This window comes from Hyla sarda, chromosome 9, assembly GCF_029499605.1.
Source record: "Hyla sarda isolate aHylSar1 chromosome 9, aHylSar1.hap1, whole genome shotgun sequence".
In the NCBI taxonomy this organism is placed as follows: domain Eukaryota; kingdom Metazoa; phylum Chordata; class Amphibia; order Anura; family Hylidae; genus Hyla; species Hyla sarda.
In genome coordinates, this window is record NC_079197.1 from 142,644,727 (window position 1) to 142,666,091 (window position 21,365).

The 21,365-nt window shown below is 47.8% G+C and overlaps 2 protein-coding genes and 1 pseudogene across 7 annotated transcripts in view; 2 read left to right on the forward strand and 1 right to left on the reverse strand.

Moving 5' to 3' along the window:
- The window catches only part of LOC130290250 (cytochrome P450 2F2-like), a 331,651-nt gene that overhangs the window by 201,751 nt on the left and 108,535 nt on the right, over nt 1-21,365 (reverse strand). Inside the window, exon 1 of one of the 6 annotated variants that reach the window (XM_056537603.1) lies at nt 9,437-9,500. The exons of 4 other annotated variants lie outside the window; for them this stretch is intronic. In XM_056537603.1, the coding sequence (XP_056393578.1) occupies nt 9,437-9,468 (32 nt within the window). In that variant the 5' untranslated portion in view covers nt 9,469-9,500. Of the gene's footprint in view, nt 1-9,436; nt 9,501-21,365 lie in introns of those variants that run through there. One more of the 6 variants, XM_056537605.1, reaches the window with a different exon arrangement.
- LOC130290252 (uncharacterized) lies at nt 9,836-14,550 on the forward strand. Its single transcript, XM_056537616.1, has 7 exons — nt 9,836-10,559; nt 11,110-11,177; nt 12,463-12,605; nt 12,994-13,159; nt 13,386-13,441; nt 13,583-13,669; nt 13,796-14,550. Exons 1-7 carry the CDS (start codon nt 10,435-10,437, stop codon nt 13,988-13,990), a joined length of 840 nt encoding a protein of 279 aa, XP_056393591.1. The 5' UTR covers nt 9,836-10,434; the 3' UTR covers nt 13,991-14,550.
- On the forward strand, nt 20,394-20,541 carry LOC130292141 (U2 spliceosomal RNA; annotated as a pseudogene).

Here is a 21,365-nt window from a genome sequence, read left to right on the forward strand (position 1 = left end):
AAAAATGGCTTGCTTGAGGTACTGTACCATATCCATTCTCCCCCCCCTCACCCATGTGCATTCCCCCCCCCCCCTCACCCATGTGCATCCCCCCTCACCCATGCATATCCCCCCTCACCCATGTGCATCCCCCCCCCTCACCCATGTGCATCTCCCCCTTACCCATGTGCATTCCCCCCTCACCCATGTGAATCCCCCCCTCACCCATGTGCCTCCCCCCTCACCCATGTGCATCCCCCTCACCCATGTCCACCCCCCTCTCACCCATATCCACCCCCCTCTCACCCATGTCATCCCCCCTCACCCATGTGCATCCCCCCCTCACCCATGTGCATCCCCCCTCACCCATGTGCATCCCCCCTCACCCATGTGCATCCCCCTCACCCATGTGCATCCCCCTCTCACCCATGTGCATCCCCCTCTCACCCATGTTCACCCCTCATTGTCCACCCCTCTGACCACATACTTGTCACCCATGTACACCCCTCTGTCCCTTTGTCACCCGTTACCACCTTGTCACTCCTGTCCACCCCTCTGTCACCCATGTACATCCCTTTACACCCCTCTGTCACCCATGTACACCCCTCTACACCCCTCTGCCACCCATTTACACCCCTCTGCCACCCATGTCCACCCCTCTGCCACCCATGTACACTCCTCTACACCCCTCTGCCACCCATGTACACTCCTCTACACCCCTCTGTCACCCATATACACTCCTCTACATCTCTCTGTCTGTCACCCATGTACACTCCTCTACACCCCTCTGTCACCCATGTACACTCCTCTACACCCCTCTGTCACCCATGTACACTCCTCTACACCCCTGTCACCCATGTACACTCCTCTACACCCCTCTGCCACCCATGTACACTCCTCTACACCCCTCTGTCACCCATGTACACTCCTCTACACCCCTCTGTCACCCATGTACACTCCTCTTTACCCCTCTGTCACCCATCTACACTCCCCTATACCCCTCTGTCACCCATGTACACTCCTCTAAACCCCTCTGCAACCTATGTACACCCCTTTACACCCCTCTGCAACCCATGTACACCACTCTACACTCCTTTGCCACCCATGTACACTCCTCTATACCCTTCTGTCACCCATGTATACCCCTCTACACCCCTCTGTCACCCATGTAAACTCCTCTATACCCCTCTGTCACCCATGTACACTCCTCCACACCCCTCTGCAACCCATGTACACCACTTTACACCCTTCTGCAGCCCATGTACAGCCCTCTACACTCCTCTGCCACCCATGTACACTCCTCTATACCCCTCTGTCACCCATGTATACCCCTCTACACCCCTCTGTCACCCATGTATACCCCTCTACACCCCTCTGTCACCCATGTACACTCCTCTACACCCCTCTGCAACCCATGTACACCCCTTTACACCCCTCTGCAACCCATGTACACCCCTCTGCCACCCATGTACACCCCTTTATACCCCTCTGCCACCCATGTACACTCCTCTACACCCCTATCACCCATGTACACTCCTCTACACCCCTCTGTCACCCATGTACACTCCTCTATACCCCTCTGTCACCCATGTAGACTACTCTACAACCCTCTGCCACCACTGTAAACCCGTCTATCACCCCCTACACCCCTCTGTCACCCCCATGTACTCCTCTACACACCTGTCTCCCATGAACACCCCTTTGTCACCCATGTACACCCCTCTGTCACCCCCATGTACACTCCTCTACACACCTGTCTCCCATGTACACCCCTTTATACCCCTCTGCCACCCATGTACACCGCTTTACACCCCTCTGCCACCCATGTACACTCTTTTACACCCCTCTTTCACTTCTCTACACACCTGTCTCCCATGTACACCCCTTTGTCACCCATGTACAGCTCTGTCTCCCCCATACACTCCTCTACACACCTGTCTCCAATGTACACCCCCTCTGTTACCCCTTTACACCTATATGCCCCTGTATTCCTCTTCACTTGTAAAAGGGGAATCTGGAGGATGATGCTTGTAAAGTGCGGAGCCTAATAGGTTTGTTTTGCAGGTTTAACGGTGAAGAGTTGTGGCTGGAAGAAATGGTCAGGACAGTCCAGACCAGACAAATGACGCTGATCAGAGAAGACGTCATTGGTGAGTTGCTGTATAAAGCAGCACTTTAAACTACATATCCACTGATAAATAGATATTGGAATTTGTGTGCATTGTGGCTTTTAAAAAAAAGGTCAGTGTGCCCCGCGAAAAAAAAAAAATTTCCGGAGGGGTGCCCTGAGCCGAAAAAGGTTGGGAAACACTGGTATACAGGATTTGGTCAGTAACACTATGATGGTAATATGTAAGGTGAAAATATTCCTCCTTTTATAGTGCAATTATTGTTAATATCAGTCTAAGTATAGAGGACTTGGTCAGTTACAGTGTGATGGTAATATTTCTTTTCGCGGCGCCCGCACTCAGCCGTATAGGCGAACCGTATTTAATGTATGTCTATGAGCCGACCGGAGTGAACCGCAGCCTCCGGTTGGCTGCTTTTTTGGCCGTATGCGGTTTCCCGACCATAGGCAAAAACACGGTCGCCCACGTTTTTGCCTGCGGTCGGGAAACCGCATACGGCCGAAAAAGCAGCCGACCGGAGGCTGTGGTTCACTCCGGTCGGCTCATAGACATGCATTAAATACGGTTCCCCTATACGGCTGAGTGCGGGTGCCGCGATTAAACCACGCCCCCCTTCTCCCCGCCTTATACGGGAACCGTAGTTACAAAACGTAGTGTGAACCCAGCCTTACTAGGTAAATGTATGACTTACCGTATTTTTCGCTGTATAAGACGCACTTTTTCTTCCCCAAAACTGGGGGGAAAAAGTCGGTTCATCTTATACGGCGAATACACCCCTATCGCGGCGGTCCCTGCGGCCATCAACGGCCGGGACCCGCGGCTAATACAGGACATCACCGATCGCGGTGATGCCCTGTATTAACCCTTCAGTCGCGGCGATCAAAACTGACCGCCGCATCTGAAGGGAAAGTGACACTAACCCGGCTGTTCAGTCGGGCTGTTCGGGACCGCCGCAATTTGACCGCGGCGGTCCTGAACAGCCCGACTGAATAGCCGGGTTAGTGCTTACAGGACACCGGGGGGGACCTTACCTGCCTCCTCGGTGTCTTCTCCATTCAGGGATCCCCTGTATGCCGGCGCTCTCCTTCCTCGTCATCACGTCGTCGCGTACGTGCGTCGGCGTGCGTAACCACGTGATGGCGGCGACAGAGAGCGAGGATAACCGTCCGGCAGCAGAGACGTTCCCGGAGCGACGGGGACACGGCGACAGCGATGGAGCGACATCCAGGGCAGCAGTGACGGGTCCGGAGCGGTGGGGACACGTGAGTATTACCTCCTATGCAGTGGTCTTCAATCTGCGGACCTCCAGATGTTGCAAAACTACAACTCCCAGCATGCCCGGACAGCCAACGGCTGTCCGGGCATGCAGGGAGTTGTAGTTTTGCAACATCTGGAGGTCCGCAGGTTGAAGACCACTATTGGGTTCAAAATCTTTATTTTTTTAGATTTTGCCCCTAAAAATTGGGTGCGTCTTATACGCCGGTGCGTCCTATAGGACGAAAAATACGGTATATAGACATATACAGTATTATAATGCATGGAAAATTGACACATATATAAATTGCTCCAGCATAGTGAAATACAGTAGCAATTTATTTCTTCGAAATATATATTGAGGAAATAAATAAATAAAATAAAAATACTATTGGCCTCTCACCACAGCCAAGCCAGATCACCCTGCTCTGTACTGACGAGGGGCAAACAACCCGAAACAGCTGTCTGCAGATGGGTCCTCTTTCCTTCTGGAGAGAGTTCTGGCTTGGCATAAATACCAATCAGTTCTGAGACTTCTTAAATGGAGCCTGAGCTGGTTTGCAGAAAACACTACCTGTGAAGGTGGTGTGGTGAGCTAATTTAAATATTTTTTTACCCAGAAGCCCGCGGAGTGCTAAATGGCCTAACTTGAATCTCCGTTACACCTGAAGAGGTGTCCTCTCCCCGAGGAAAGTACTGACCCCGCAGATATATATATAGATATATATCTAGATATATATCTATATATAGATATATATCTAGATATATATCTATATATAGATATATATCTATATATATATATATATATATATATCTATCTATAGATAGATAGATATATATCTATATATATATAGATATATATATATATATATATATATATATAGAGAGAGAGAGAGAGAGAGAGAGAGAGAGAGAGAGAGAGAGAGAGATATACCCATGCATGTGGGTGTCAAGTGTCCTAGGTCTGATCGAGACCTTTTTAGATATCCAAAAAGAGATGGTGCAGCACTCCAAAATATTCAAAAACAAAGTGAATTTATTCACCACATGTTACCAACAGCAACGTTTCAGCTCAACACAAGAGCCTTTTTTAAGCATATATATTAGTGTACTGTAAAGGGATAAATCTAGACGTGGCTACTGATGGCTGACGCGATGCTGTGGGGCTGGTCTGCAATTATTTCCAGGGCTGGTTTTCATCCCCAGTCAGGCCCTGAACACACTGTTCCATTATGGGAGTAGTAGTACCTGTACTAATTGACAGATCACCCGTTGCGATTCTCCTGTATAATGTGTAGATGCGTCCGGCCACTCTTCTATGGTCCCCTGCACTGACGTATATATTCACATATTCATATTTCCTGCAGAGAGCTGTGATTGGCCAGATGGTTCCAGCCTATCACAGCTCTAGGAATATGTGTATATATACGGCAGTGCAGGGGACCATAGAAGAGTGGCCGCTGCATCCATACATTATACAGGAGGATCACAGCGGGTGTCAGGAGTGATACCCGCTGTGATCTTTCCTTAACTACAAGTACTACTACTCCCAACATGGAGCACACTTTGCTCCATGCTGGGAGCTGTAGTACCTGCATTGATAGACAGATCGCAGCGGATGTCATAAATTACACTCGCTGCGATCTGTCTATCAATACAGGTACTACAGCTCCCAGCATGGAGCAGAGTGTGCTCCATGTTGGGAGTAGGAGTACCTACAGGTAAGAACAGATCACAGCGGGTGTCACTACTGACATCCACTGTGATCGTCCTGTCTAAAGCAGAGATGGAGCGGCTGTATACATCGCTCACATCTCTGCTCTGTACTCCGGCCACTCACTCATTCATATTTTCCTCAGAGCTGTTATTGGCTGCAACCATCCGGCCAATCACAGCTCTGGGCGGAAAATATGAACGGCCAGTGATGTGAATAGAACATCACTCAGTACAGAGCAGAGGTGCGAGCGCTGTATAGAGCCGCATCTCTGCTATATTATGGACGATCGCATCGGGTGTCAGACTGTCTATAGTACAGGTACTACTACTCCCATCATGGAACAGTATGTTCCATGCTGGGAGTAGTAGTACTACATAAAAAATGTGGGGGGGAAGAGAAAAAAAAAGCTAAACACACACACTTTATTAAAAAAATTCTTAAAATTTTGTTATAAAAAATAAACATTTAGTTAAATACATTTTCACATCCCTACTGCACCCTTTTTTTTTTTTTGGTACCCAACTATTTTGTAAAAAAACGCCAAAGGGGCCAAAAAAGGCAAATTCCACACAAAGAAAAACACCAGAAAAAAACCCAAATGCAGGGAAAAACTGTGGCAGTTTTTCTGGTGTTTTTTCTGTCGTTTTTATGCCACAAAAATCACAGGGCAAAAATCTCAGTGGAGTCCTAGCCTCATTAAGCACATTTCGACTGTATCCTCTGTTGTTACCCCATTTCATCCCTGTCTAACCCCGCCCCCTGTCACCCATGTCCATCCCCCCGTCACCCATGTCCACCCCCCGTCACCCATGTCCACACCCCCTTCACCCATGTCCACACCCCCTTCACCCATGTCCACACCCCCTTGACCCATGTCCACCGTCTCAGTCATCCATGACCACCCCCATCACCCATGTCGACCCCCCCATCACCCATGTCCATCCCCTCGTCACCCATGTCCACCCTCCTCATCACCCATGTCCACTCTCCCGTCACCCATGTCCAACCTCCCCGTCACCCATGTCCACCCTCCCCCGTCACCCATGTCCACACCCCCATCACCCATGTCCATACACCCTCACTCAGTCTGCTACACCCATGGTCCCGCCATACAACGGTGGCTCACCACACAGGGCTCTGTACACTGAGGACAAGCAGGGCTCTGTACACTGAGGACAAGCAGGGCTCTGTGCACTGAGGACAAGCGGGGCTCTGTACACTGAGGACAAGCAGAGCTCTGTACACTGAGGACAAGCGGGGTTCTGTACACTGAGGACAAGCAGGGCTCTTTACACTGAGGACAAGCAGGGCTCTGTGCACTGAGGACAAGCAGGGCTCCGTGCACTGACGACAAGCAGGGCTCTGTACACAGAGGACAAGCAGGGCCCTTTATACTGAGGACAAGCAGGGCTCTGTACACTGAGGACAAGCAGGGCTCTGAACACTGAGGACAAGCAGGGCTCTGTACACTAAGGACAAACAGGGCTCTGTACACTGAGGAAAAACAAGTGATCTGTACACTGAGGACAAGCAGGACTCTTTACACCGAGGACAAGCAGGGCTCTGTACACTGAGGACAAGCAGGGCTCTGTACACCGAGGACAAGCGGGCTTCTGTACACTGAGGACAAGCAGGGCTCTGTACACTGAGGACAAGCAGGGCTCTGTGCACTGACGACAAGCAGGACTCTTTACACCGAGGACAAGCAGGGCTCTTTACACTGAGGACAAGCAGGGCTCTGTGCACTGAGGACAAGCAGGGCTCTGTGCACTGAGGACAAGCAGGGCTCTGTACACTGAGGACAAGCAGGGTTCTGTACACTGAAGACAAGAAGGGCTCTGTACACTGAGGACAAGCAGGGCTCTGTACACCGAGGACAAGCGGGGCTCTGTACAATGAGGACAAACAGAGCTCTGTACACTGAGGACAAGCAGGGCTCTGTACACCGAGGACAAGCAGGGCTCTGTACACTGAGGACAAGCGGGGTCTGTACAATGAGGACAAGCAGGGCTCTGTACACTGAGGACAAGCAGGGCTCTGTACACTGAGGACAAGCAGGGCTCTGTACACTGAGGACAAGCAGGGCTCTGTACACAGAGGACAAGCAGGGCTCTGTACACAGAGGACAAGCAGGGCTTTGTACACTGAGGACAAGAAGACTCTGTACACTGAGGACAAGCAGGGCTCTGTACACTGAGGACAAGCAGGGCACTTGTACACTCCCCTACACTCCTGTCACCCATCCACACTCCTGTCCACCCCCAACACCGCTCTGTCACCAATGTACACCCCTCAATCACCCCCTTTGCCCCCTGTCACCCATGTACACTCTTCTACATCCCTCTGTCACCCATGTACACTCTTGTACACCCCTCTGTCACCCATGTAAAAAAAAAGTGCGGAGCCTAATAGGTTTGTTTTGCACGTTTAACGGTGAAGAATTGTGGCTGGAAGAAATTGTCATGATGGCCGGGCCAGATGGAGAAGAAAAGGGAACAACGCTGATTAGAGAAGACGTCATTTGTGAATTGCTGTATAAAGCAGCACTGTAATCTACATACCCACAGATAAATAGACATTGTGCACTGCGGCGCTTTTCTCTTTTTTGTTTTGCTCGACAACTACGGTAGGGGTTCCCCCGACAACTTCGGAGGGGTGCCTCAAGCCGAAAAAGGTTGATAAACACTGGTCTAAACTATTAAAATATAATGTTTGTAATCTTGCACGGTGGAGGGTGTCAGTGTAAAAAAAAAAATAAAATTACCAAAAGTGCAGGAAAAATATATTAAAGCAATCCTATGCTTAGACTGAATGTTCTTGAGTGACCCAGCCAGAGCCCTGGCTTAAACCCATTTGATCTTCCACCGACGGTCCCCATCCAACCTGACAGATCTTGAGAGGATCTGCAGAAAAGAATGGCAGAGAATCCCCAAATCCAGGTTTCTAAACCTTGTGGCCTCATCTCCAAGAACACTGCCAAAGGGGCTACACCTAAGTCTTGAGCAAAGGGTATGAATACTTATGTCACTGCAAGATATTTGTTTTTTCCTTTTCGATAAATTTGAAAGATTTATAACATGTTGTTTTTTCTTTGTCACTATGGGGTGCTGTGTGCAGAATAATGAAGGAGGGGCCTAAAAGGGTCTGAAAACTTTCCGAATGCACTGAATACATGACTGCAGGAAACATGAACTTCACCAGATCAACTGGTGCCAGAAAGTTAAACAGATTTGTAAATGACTTCTATATAAAAATCTTAATCCTCCCAGGACTTATCAGCTGCAGTATGCTCCAGAGGAAGTTGTGTAGTTCTTTTCTGTATGACCACAGTGCCCTCTGCTGACACCTCTTTCTATGTCAGGAACTGTCCAGAGCAGGAGAGGTTTTCTTGGAATACACCTTAAAACAATTTCTCCAGTGTGGCAGGACATTATCCTGTTGAAAGATGCCACTGCCCTGTACTACTGCCATGACAGGGGAAGTGAGTCTGCAATAATGTTAAGGTAGATGGTACGTGTCACGGTAACACATAAATGTCTGGACCCAAGGTTTCTCTGCAGAACATTGCCCAAATTCTTAAAAGGGTTCTCCGGCGCTAAGACATCTTATCCCCTATCCAAAGGATAGGGGATAAGATGCTTGATCGCGGGGGTCCCACCGTTGGAGACCCCCGTGATCTTTCACGCAGCCCCCCGTTACCATCAGTCCCCAGAGCATGTTCGCTCCGGGTCTGATGACTGGCTATCACGGGGGCCAGAGTATCGTGACGTCACGGCTCCGTCCCCTCAATGCAAGCCTATGGGAGGGGGCGTGAAATCTGTCAAACCCCCTCCCATAGGCTTGCATTGAGGGGGCGGAGTGTGACATTACACGGGGGCGGAGCCATGATGTCACAATACTCCGACCCCATGATCGCCAGTCATCAGAGCCGGAGCGAACATGCTCCGGGGGCTGATTGTAACGGAGTGCTGCGTGAAACATCACGGGGGGTCTCCAGTGGCGGGACCCCGCAATCAAGCATCTTAACCCCTATCCTTTGGATAGGGGATAAGATGTCTTAGCACCGGAGTACCCCTTTAACTACCCCATCAATGTTTACTCACTGTACACGTTTGGCTGTATATAACCCTATTATCCAGCGCCCGATTTTACACCAAATGGTGCTGTTGTCATTGGAAACCACAAGGGCCCTGAATTACTTTCCACACAGCCACCGCTCATTGCCTCCAAGTGTTTACAAACTGGAATTTTAGTAATCTTTTATATCATTAGATGTAATCATTTACTCATAATTATTTTCATTAACCCTTCACTGATCATATTTTGTATAGACACCAATGAGAAGATTTATCATAACCTGTGTAGAGGAAGAGTGGTGCAGTTGCCCATAGCAACCAATCAGTTCGCTGCTTTCATTTTTGAAAAGGCCTCTAAAAAAATTAAGAAGCGATCTGATTGGTTGCTATGGGCAACTCAGCAACTTTTCCTCTTCCATGGTCTTAGAGACTGGGGGAGATTTATCAAAACCTGTCCAGTGGAAATGTTGCGGAGTTGCCCATAGCAACCAATCAGATTGTGTCTTTCATTTTGCAGAGGCCTTGTTAAAAATGAAAGAAGCGATCTGATTGGTTGCTATGGGCAACTCAGCAACTTTTCCTCTACACAGGTTTTGTTAAATCTCCCCCCAAAGAGTACAGATACATCCTTTTTTTTCTTTCTATTAAAACGAACCTACACAATGGCGGTATTCTACCTTTATTTCATTCCACCCAACATATATTTTTTTTAAATATTTCTCAATACATTATATGGTAAATGAAATGGTCCTGCCCTTTCGTGCTGGAGGGATGTCCCATGAGGCCAAAACGTTCACCTATTAATCCAACATTTTTTGGGTCATAAGTATAAGATTTGTAATTCCTACAAAGTATAAAAGCTGGTGAGGTCCTGTAAGTTGGTTTTTGTGAGGGGTTGTAGAGACGCCGGAGCTCTCATAGAGGGCACATTGTGGGCACAGACATCTCCTGTTGGCAGTGGGCAGTAGTAGAGAACACATCTCCTCTGCAGCCCTTAGGATCACAAGAATTCTTCTTGTAGGTAGTTTTGATAATAACTTTATATTAGGGGTTATTTGTGATATTTCCATATATAATACAGATTTGCTGTATGGATAATTGTAATACTTCTAATGCATCAGCAACCAAGGACGTGACATCATCAGGTATAGAATCTGATGACATCACAGATGGTGGTCGGTTATACCACTGCACGATACAGGCAAACCCTTCACTTTCTGTTAGTTCAGATTGAGAGCGCTCAGTTTTCCTGAGAGTGAAATATATTTCTTCTTCTAATATGACGAGCCCAACCCTGGCTATCCTGCCATTGTTTTGGGCAATATGGACCTTCGTGGGTGTCCTGACCACCTTCACCATGACCATCATACAAGGCCATTACCAAACAGGGATCATCAGCATCAGGTAGGAGACTCTATAGGGACATTGGTGGGAAACTAGTGTTACTAGTGACCGGCCCTTGTTACTAGTGACCGACCTTTGTTACTAGTGACCGGCCCTTGTTACTAGTGACCGATTCTTGTTACTAGTGACCGGCCCTTGTTACTAGTGACCGGCCCTTGTTACTAGTGACCGACCTTTGTTACTAGTGACCGGCCCTTGTTACTAGTGACCGGCCCTTGTTACTAGTGACCGACCCTTGTTACTAGTGACCGACCTTTGTTACTAGTGACCGATTCTTGTTACTAGTGACCGACCCTTGTTACTAGTGACCGACCCTTGTTACTAGTGACCGACCCTTGTTACTAGTGACCGATTCTTGTTACTAGTGACCGGCCCTTGTTACTAGTGACCGACCCTTGTTACTAGTGACCGGCCCTTGTTAATAGTGACCGGCCCTTGTTAATAGTGACCGGCCCTTGTTAATAGTGACCGACCCTTGTTACTAGTGACCGATTTTTGTTACTAGTGACCGGCCCGGCTAATGTTATATATGGAATCTATTTCTCCTCAGTGACACTGGAGCACAATATCCAGAATCCATTGTGCTGACTGTAGTTTCCACCGTGTCTTCTCTGCTAGGTAAGTGCACTACATGTATCTATAGGAATTATTATTAGTGCCATCCTGAGTACAAAGGTGTAGCTAAAGTGTCATGGGTGCAGAAGTTTAGCCTGGGCCCACCTGACCATGCCCATCAGCCATCAAGCAGACATGCCATTCAGGAGCATGGAAAAGCTAGGTCAGATATTGTCACCTAACTTTTCCATGCTCCTGAATGGCATATCTGCTTGTAGCTTGATTGCTTTATGCACAGGCAAACTTCAGATGTCATATATTAATCCCTGCAATGGCAGGCATGTGGTTGCTGTATTAAGCAAATGTGCCATTCAGGAGCATGGGGAAGCTGTGTGTGACAGACCTTGTAATGACCCATGGTCCAGTAATGATTACAGTAGCATAAGTAATTACAGGGTTTGTCATACAGCTTTCTTAGGCACCTGAATGGCCAGAAATGTGTCAGTACTAAGCCAATCATGTGCCATTCAGAAGCCTGTAATGATTACAGGGTCTGACTATCACACAAAGCTTTCCCAGGCTCCTGAAAGGCACATGATTTACTTAGTACTGACACATTTTAGCCATTCAGGAGCCTGGGAAAGCTTTGGCCTGGTCTTGGGGTCCTAGCTCTGTGTACACATTGGTGGGTGGGAGGGTGTCGGGGAGGGTGCTGAGAGGGAGAAGTGTACAGGGATGGTGTACTGAAGGGGGCGGGGCCAAGGAGCTGTGAATAGTAATGAAGGGGCGGACCCAACTAGCAGTGAATAATAAAGGGGCGGGGCCAACAGCCGAAGTGAAGACTTGTTATTGTTGCTAAAAGCCCATTGGGAATGCTCCTTATTGCTAGATTCTCAGGAATAGCATGTAGACAGTCTGCTCGTATCTTCTGAACAGCTGCACGTAATGGGGTAAGATAAGCAGAGTTAAAAAGAGGGTCCTCCGCACTATAAGCTTAGGTATTCAGGTTAGTGCGGGTGAGCCTCCCGTCAGTCCGCCCCTAAACGTAGTACTGTACTGATTGGTCTGTGTGACCCATCTATGCAGCCACAGGCCGCAGCATATAGTGTAGTGGCAGGGGGGTAACTGTGACCCTTACCACCTTTATAGCTGCGCCACTGCTTGAGTAACTACTAACATGGCCACCATGACAGCTTCAGCACATGTTTTCAGACAACTTTTGGCAGATCCACTATGTGTTACTGAATTATATCTCCTGTATATTTTCTAATTAATAGTATCTTCAGACATGTATATGCTTTGTGTGGTATATATACCATCTATAGACTGTTTTGTATATGGATTTCAGAGGCCGGGATTTTGTTTATCATCTATAAATCCATGGAGATCCAGGCCCTGAAGAAAATCCTTTGTGGAGTCACCTGCCAAACGTGGATGTTGGCATTCGGATGGATTACGTGTGTTGGCAACATCATTACCCCATTGATACAGGTTTGTTTATACAGATTCTGTGGTGTTAGGGCCCCTTAGCTGGTCACCTATGAAGCCCCCTTACCCAGGAGAAGAGCAGCACAGCTGGGGCCATGTATTGGCAGATAACCTGCTGATCTGTAGGTCTTGGGACAGAATGGACCTGAGCTCACACCCCTCACAATGATACATAAGGCCCAGTATAAGAATACAGATCATATAATAACACCATTGGCAGATGTAGGATTATCCTGGATACTTACCATTGGCAGATATTAAGTATCCAGGACAATCATATATCTGCTAATGGTGTATAATGATATGGAGCTCTATGTGTTGTATGATGATAGGTCATCTAGGACAGGATATGTATATTGTGAAATGTCATATTTTCTTTGTTTTCCTCTAGGATTCAGCAATGCTTAACGATAGCTGCCTGGCAGTTTTAACAAGTATGGTCATCTACGGAGGCATATCGTTGGCATCTCAGCTGTACCCAGGCTCCAGGGACCGTAGATGTAGACGCCTTACCACCACGGTGCTGTCAGTTACCATCTTGCTGGCTAACATTATCCGTATCCTTTACAATTCACTATGTTATGTTATGGGATTAAAGGAAACTCCAGTAAATCCTTTCAGACACCATAATGACTTTTTTGGTTCTGTCCTTTGCCATTGATGGTGGGGGAGCTGGGTTATCTTGTCACTTCTGTCGTCCACCGTGAAATTGTGTTTTTCTACTAAAATATGACCCCATTCTGCAGGGTTGAGGTTATTTTCCTATATACGTCCTCCTTTCAGGGTTATCCTGTAAAATGGCAGCAGTATACACCTGCACCAGCGAGTACTGCACACGGGTATGTATATTCTACCACATAGGGCGAACTTCTTCACATGGTTATGGGATCCCAATCCCAGTAATTCCCACCACTGTTTGGTGAATAAAGGGGAAGACCATAATGGACAAACTCAAATGTATATGTCTGTTTTATTTTCAGTCTTCCAGAATAACGCTGACCATCCTGGAGTGGGTCGTATTTGTCTGCTCCTGTATCAGCCAAATAATGTTGTATTGGGACTTCAAGGTCAGTATATTAAATCCAGATTTACATGGTCTTCTTCACATGTAGCAGCTTTGTTGTGTCTGGGGCCTTTAAATGTCAGTGAATATGAATGGTTACAACATGTCCGGCTCTTCTTTCATTTCTTAGGTTCTTACTATGACAACATTCAAGAGCAACATGATCGAAGCCGAGAGCGTCCTGACAGTTGATCCATTGAAAGTGCCTCTACTAGATCGAGCACTTGAGGATCAACAAGATGACGTGACGCCAGATGAAGCATCATCATGTGACTATGTCATAGTAGACCTATTTTCAGCGGAGGATACAACAACATCAGACTAGGAGCGATAGGTCCCATCCCCCCCTCCCCCCCCTCCCCCCCCCCCCCAAAAAAAATGGATAGATATATCTATCTATCTATCTCATATCTATCTATTGTGAGAAGGTGAAAGGCATGGTGGTTGATGGTCGGTATGTGTCACCAAGGTTCCTGGCCTTGGTGAAGTAAGAGCCGGTATTTATTCAGTGTCTGTGCTGCAATGCAGACTGACACTGTGGCTGTAGTATGGCTGGAAGGCCTATCTGGGACCGCTTTTACTGGGAATGGCCAAGTGTAGGGTGGGGGCCATTCCCCACAATCCAGGCCGCCTTTTGGTGGCCTTAAAGGCAACCTGCTTCACCAGCTGAGGGGGATTTTCTAGTTGCAGCTCACACTGCCAGAGAGAGCTGAGAGTGGAGTCCTTCCCTGAGAGGTTGGAAGATGGTCAGCAGCCTGCCTGGAAAATATTTGCTTGATGCCGTATGGCATGGACTCTTGTGTGAACAAACACCTAAGGAATACAGGTGGACTTTTGTTACGTTTGCATTTGTTCTGCATTTAAAGACTGTTTGCCAAGTGTATAAAACACTGAACTTTGATTTGAAAAATACTGTTTCCTTGCCTCTATACTGCAACCACACCTATCTGCAAGCCATCTCTGAAGAAGTACAGCAGATGTTAAAATTGGATGTCATTCAGGAGTCAAAAAGTGAGTGGGCCAGTCCAATAGTCTTAATACCGAAGCCAGATGGTACATTGCGGTTTTGTAACAATCTCCGCAAACTTAATGAGGTGTCCAAGTTTGAGGCATATCCCATCCCCCGAGTTGATGAGCTTATTGAAAGGCTAGGACAGGCTCGGTATTTTTCTGTTTTGGACCTCACAAAAGGGTACTGGCAGGTGCCCTTGATGGAGGCTGCCAAAGAGAAAATAGCCTTTGTCACACCAGAAGGTTTATTTCAGTACAAGGTGTTACCCTTTGGTGTACATGGCGCTCCCACTACGTTTCAAAGGCTAATGGATATTGTACTTCAGCCACATCATCGGAATGCCTCAGTTTATCTGGACGATATCATCATCCACAGTACAGACTGGGAAAGTCACCTTCCAAAAGTACAAGCAGTGGTAGACTCCCTTTGGAAGGCTGGGTTAACTTCTAACCCCAAAAAATGTGCCATAGGGTTGGAAGAGACAAATACCTGGGGTTTGTCATTGGGCGTGGAGTTGTCAAACCCCAGGTAAACAAAATAGAGGCCATCCGGAATTGGCCCCGACCTGTCACTACCCGACAGGTGAAGTCATTTCTAGGAATGGTGGGTTACTATATGAGATTCATCCCCCATTTTACTACGGTGGCTGTGCCCATAACAGACCTCCTAAAGGGACACAATTCCGTAATGGTGCGCTGGAACGAACAGGCAGAGCAGGCCTTATGTGGGTCTCCGGTGTTTGTGACACCAGACTTCAAAAGGGAATTTGTGGTACAGACCGATGCCTCTGAGGTAGGTCTTGGTACTGTACTCTCCCAAGAAGTCAATGGAGAAGAGCATCCCGTTGTCTTTCTCAGCCACAAACTGACCCTGGCCAAGACCATGTATAGTATAGTGAGAGAGAGTGCCTGGCCATTAAGTGGGCACTCGAATCTCTCCACTATTATCTGTTGGGCAGAAAGTTTCGTCTCGTGACGGATCATTCCCCAGTTAAGTGGATGTGCCAGCCCAAGGACAAAAATGCCAGGGTCACCAGGTGGTTTCTGTCATTACAGAATTTCAAGTTTAGGGTTGAACACAGAGTGGGTTGTTTGCTAGGCAACACCAATGCCCTATCACGAGTCCACTGTTGCACAAGTGTTCACCCCCTCAGGCTTGAACAAAGGGGGGGGGTTATGTGAGGAGGTGAAAGGCATTGTGGTCGATGGGCATTATATGTCACCAAGGCTCCTGGCCTTGGTGAAGTAAGAGCCAGTATATATCCAGTGTCTGTGCTGCGATGGAGACTGACATTATGGCCGTAGTATGGCTGGAAGGCCAATCAGGACGGCTCTTACTGGGAATGATCAAGTGAAAGGTGGGGATCATACCCCACAATCCAGGACGCCTTTTGTTTGCCTTAAAGGCAACCTGCTTCACCAGCTGAGGGGAATTTGCTAGTTGCAGCTCACACTGCATGAGAGAGCTGAATGTGGTGTTCTTCCCTGAGAGGTTGGAAGCTGGTCAGCAGACTGCCTCAAGGCTTGGAAAAGACTTGATTGATGCTGCATGGCACAAACTCAGGTGTGATCATACACCAAGGAAATACAGCTGGACTTTTGTTATGTTTTCCTTTATTCTGCATTTGAAGACTGTTTGACAATTGTGAATAAAACACTGAACTTTGAGTTGAAAAGTACTGTTTCCTTGCCTCTATACTGCAACTGCACCTATCTGCAAGAGTGAGTCATCACACTATCTATGTAAATAAAAATATACAGCACTCCAAAAACTGTGAGAAATCAACATGAATACGTTTATTGCATCACATGCCAAACAAAAGTGACATTTCTTCTCCCTCCTGGAACCTTTTTCAAGCTATAGAAAGACATGTCATTTAGGGCCAAAAGTCCTTAGTAGGTGTCAGGTGGATTCTGGCCCCAAGATGTCAGCAGTAGATTCTTGTAAGTTGTGAGGTGCGGCCTCCATGGGTCCGACTTGTTTCACCATTACATTTCTACAAGGACTTATAAGGGATTACTTACAGGAATAGATAGGGTATAACAGTATTATAAGTGATAACCAGCATGGGTTTACTAAGGATAGAAGTTGCGCTTAATAAAAGCTATGTTTTTGGAGTGGGAATGGAATAAAGGGATTAGTGACCTTGGACATGTTCCTTTGATTAATGGTTTTCTGTATTGTTGACTCTGACCCACTTCTGGGGTACTTGTTTTGGGTAGTTTTTCATTAAAAAACAAAATGAAATAAAAATACTTAAAAAATGTGGTAGTACTGTGATTCCCAACCCAAGTGCCGCAGGATTTTGCCGTGAATTTTAATTTTTTTATTTCCCGACCCGGCCTGTGCGCCTATGACTCACGGCGCCGCAGGGGGATGGGAAGTATGGATGCGTACTGCCAAAAATGGTGCCCTGCTACACCAAAGAGGGGAAGATGCCGTGGAACTGCAAGCTGCGCTGGATTCCCATGACGGCTCGCTTAAGGTACTGTACCCTTTCGACTGTACCCTCTGTTGTTACCCCATTTCATCCTTGTCCAACTCCGTCCCCCCGTCACCCATGTCAACCCCCCCCCTTCACCCATGTCCACCCATCCCATCACCTATGTCCACCCCCCTTCACCCATGTCCACGCCCCGCCACCCATGTCCACCCCCGTCACCCATGTCCACTTCCCCCCCCCCGTCACCCATGTCCACTTCCCTCCCGTCACCCATGTCCACACACCCCCACTCAGTCTGCTACACCCGTGGTCCTGCCATACAACGGTGGCTCACCACACAGGGCTTTGTACACTGAGGACAAGCAGGGCTCTGTACACTGAGGACAAGCAGGGCTCTGTACACTGAGGACAAGCAGGGCCCTGTACACTGAGGACAAGCAGGGCCCTGTACACTGAGGACAAGCAAGGCCCTGTACACTGAGGACAAGCAGGTCTCTGTACACTGAGGACAAGCAGGGCTCTGTACACTGAGAACAAGCAGGGCTCTGTACACTGAGGACAAGCAGGGCTCTGTACACTGAGGACAAGCAGGGCTCTGTACACTGAGGACAAGCAGGACGCTGTACACTGAGGACAAGCAGGGCCCTATACACTGAGGACAAGCAGGGTTCTGTATACTGAGGACAGGCAGGGCTCTGTGCACTGAGGACAAGCAGGGCTCTGTGCACTGAGGACAAGCAGTGCTCTATACACTGAGGACGTACAGGACGCTGTACACTGAGGACAAGCAGGGCTCTGTACACTGAGGACAAGCAGGGCTCTGTACACTGAGGACAAGCAGGGCTCTGTACACTGAGGACAAGCAGGGCTCTGTACACTGAGGACAAGCAGGGCTCTGTACACTGAGGACAAGCAGGGCTCTGTACACTGAGGACAAGCAGGGCTCTGTACACTAAGGACAAGCAGGGCACTCTACACTGAGGACAAGCAGGGCTCTGTACACTGAGGACAAGCAGGGCTCTGTACACTGAGGACAAGCAGGGCTCTGTACACTGAGGACAAGCAGGGCTCTGTACACTGAGGACAAGCAGGGCTCTGTACACTGAGGACAAGCAGGGCTCTGTGCACTGAGGACGAACAGGATGCTGTACACGGAGGAAAAGCAGGGCTCTGTACACTGAGGACAAGCAGGGCTCTGTACACTGAGGACAAGCAGGGCTCTGTACACTGAGGACAAGCAGGGCTCTGTACACTGAGGACAAGCAGGGCTCTGTACACTGAAGACAAGCAGGGCTCTGTACACTGAGGACAAGCAGGGCTCTGTGCACTGAGGACGAACAGGATGCTGTACACGGAGGAAAAGCAGGGCTCTGTACACTGAGGACAAGCAGGGCTCTGTACACTGAGGACAAGCAGGGCTCTGTACACTGAGGACAAGCAGGGCTCTGTACACTGAGGACAAGCGGGGCTCTGTGCACTGAAGACAAGCGGGGCTCTGTACACTGAGGACAAGCAGGGCTCTGTACACTGAGGACAAGCAGGGCTCTGTGCACTGAGGACAAGCAGGGCTCTGTACTCTGAGGACAAGCAGGGCTCTGTACACTGAGGACAAGCAGGGCTCTGTACACTGAGGACAAGCAGGGCTCTGTACACTGAGGACAAGCAGGGATCTGTGCACTGAGGACAAGCAGGGCTCTGTACACTGAGGACAAGCAGGGCTCTGTACACAGAGGACAAGCAGGGCTCTGTACACCGAGTACAAGCAGGGCTCTGAACACCGAGGACAAGCAGGGCTCTGTACACCGAGGACAAGCAGGGCTCTGTGCACTGAGGACAAGCAGGATTCTGTACACTGAGGACAAGCGGGGCTCTGTACACTGAGGACAAGCAGGGTTCTGTGCAGTGAGGTTCTGTGTCATGCTATGGGTCACACATCAGGATGATTGACAGGGCAGGAGTCTGCACAGATCCCTGCTTGTCCTGCCCTCACTTCTTGTATTTGGACTCCTCATAGACACACACAGGCAATATCTGCAGAGAAATCACTTTTTTCACCCAAAAATATACAAATTTTTTAATCAAAGTATATTACAAATATACATATAATAATATTATCTACATTATATAAAACGTTTTTGTTGACGACAGGTACACTTTAACCCCTTAAGGACCCAGCCATTTTACACCTTAGGACCCCGCCATTTTTTGAACATCTGACCACTGTTACTTTAAACATTAATAACTCTGGGATGCTTTTAGTTATCATTCTGATTCCGAGATTGTTTTTTCGTGACATATTCTACTTTAACATAGTGGTAAAATTTTGTGGTAACTTGCATCCTTTCTTGGTGAAAAATCCCAAAATTTGATGAAAAATTAGAAAATTTTGCATTCAACTTTAAAGCTCTCTGTTTGTAAGGAAAATGGATATTCCAAATTTTTATTTTTATTTTATTCACATATAGAATATGTCTACTTTATGTTTGCATCATAAAATTGACGAGTTTTTACTTTTGGAAGACACCAGAGGACTTCAAAGTTCAGCAGCAATTTTCCAATTTTTCACAAAATTTTCAAACTCGCTATTTTTCAGGGACCAGTTCAGGTTTGAAGTGGATTTAAAGGGTCTTCATCTTATAAATACCCCACAAAAGACCTCATTATAAAAACTGCACCCCCCAAAGTATTCAAAATTACATTCAGTCAGCGTTTTAACCCTTTAGGTGTTTCACAGGAATAGCAGCAAAGTGAAGGAGAAAATTCACAATCTTCATTTTTTTACACTCGCATTTTCTTGTAGACCCAATTTTTGAATTTGTACAAGGGGTAAAAGGAGAAAATTTATACTTCAATTTGTAGCCCAATTTCTCTCGAGTAAGCACATACCTCATATGTCTATGTAAAGTGTTCGGTGGGCGCAGTAGAGGGCTCAGAAGCGAAGGAGCGACAAGGGGATTTTGGAGAGTACGTTTTTCAGAAATGTTTTTGGGGGGCATGTTGCATTTAGGAAGCCCCTATAGTGCCAGAACAGCAAAAAAAAAAAAAAAACACATGCCATACCATTTTGAAAACTAGACCCCTTGAGGAACGTAACAAGGAATTAAGTGAGCCTTAATACCCCACAGGTGTTTCATGACTTTGGCATATGTAAAAAAAAAAAAAACATTTCCACTAAAATGTGTGTTTCCCCCCCAAATTTTACATTTTTGCAAGGGTTAATAGCAGAAAATATCCCCCAAAATTTGTAACCCCATCTCTTCTGAGTATGGAGGTACCCCATCTCGGCCTTTTGGCTAAGATCAAGTGTAGTATCTGTTCTTATCCGTTTTTCATGCCGGTGGGCAGTAACGCCGGTATGGGGCTGGTGGGGATGGGTGCTGCATGGAGGGTGCAGGTGTACCAGGGCTTTCCGGGACTGGTTCTGAGGAATCAGCTCGACGGCTGCCCCGATGTGACCTGATCCCTCCGGGTCTCGCCAAGGGGCTGAGAGGGTCTAGAGCCGAGGTACTTTTGTGCTTCGGGGAGTGGTGACCCCGACGTGCCGAAACTCACTGGGAGTACTGGCTCACTGAGTTGAAGCACGGGCACCATAATCCCTTCACCTTGTGGCACTCACCTCTTGATTCCCGGCCTTCTGGCTAGGATCAGAGAAATTTTCATAGATCCGGCTGGATGTCCGGGCAGTATATCTGCACACATTCACTTATTTATTTCTTTTTGTCTCACTGTGTCACTTTTTGCGTGTTGTGTGTTCACAGGATTTGTCTGGATGAGGTAGCCCTTCTGGGTGTCCCTCCTGGCGGTCTAGGGGAGGTGTGTGTGGCCATTAGGTTCCGCACCTCCCTGCAAACACCCCGGGTACTCCTGCTTTGGCAGGGTACCTACCGTTATCGGCTCTGCGGGCAGATACCTTGGCTAACGCCAAGGGGGATGCCGGGAGCATTTGTGGTCCCCTAGTAGCTTCGGTGAAAAGGGACATCAAAACTGGTACCTTTTGGTCCGGAGGCGAAGGGTAAGGTTTGTTGGGTGGCCTCTCTCCTATCGGAGAAGGGCTTGCGATAGACCTCATCCTTTGTGCACTTTTTTTTAGTGTAACACATTTGCACTTTTTCTTGCACTTTGGGTGAATCGAGAGCACGTTCCTCGGCTTTAAAAAAATAAATCTATGCAGCCACAGGCCGCAGCATATAGTATAGTGGCAGGGGGGTAACTGTGACCCTTACCACCTTTGTAGCTGCGTCACTG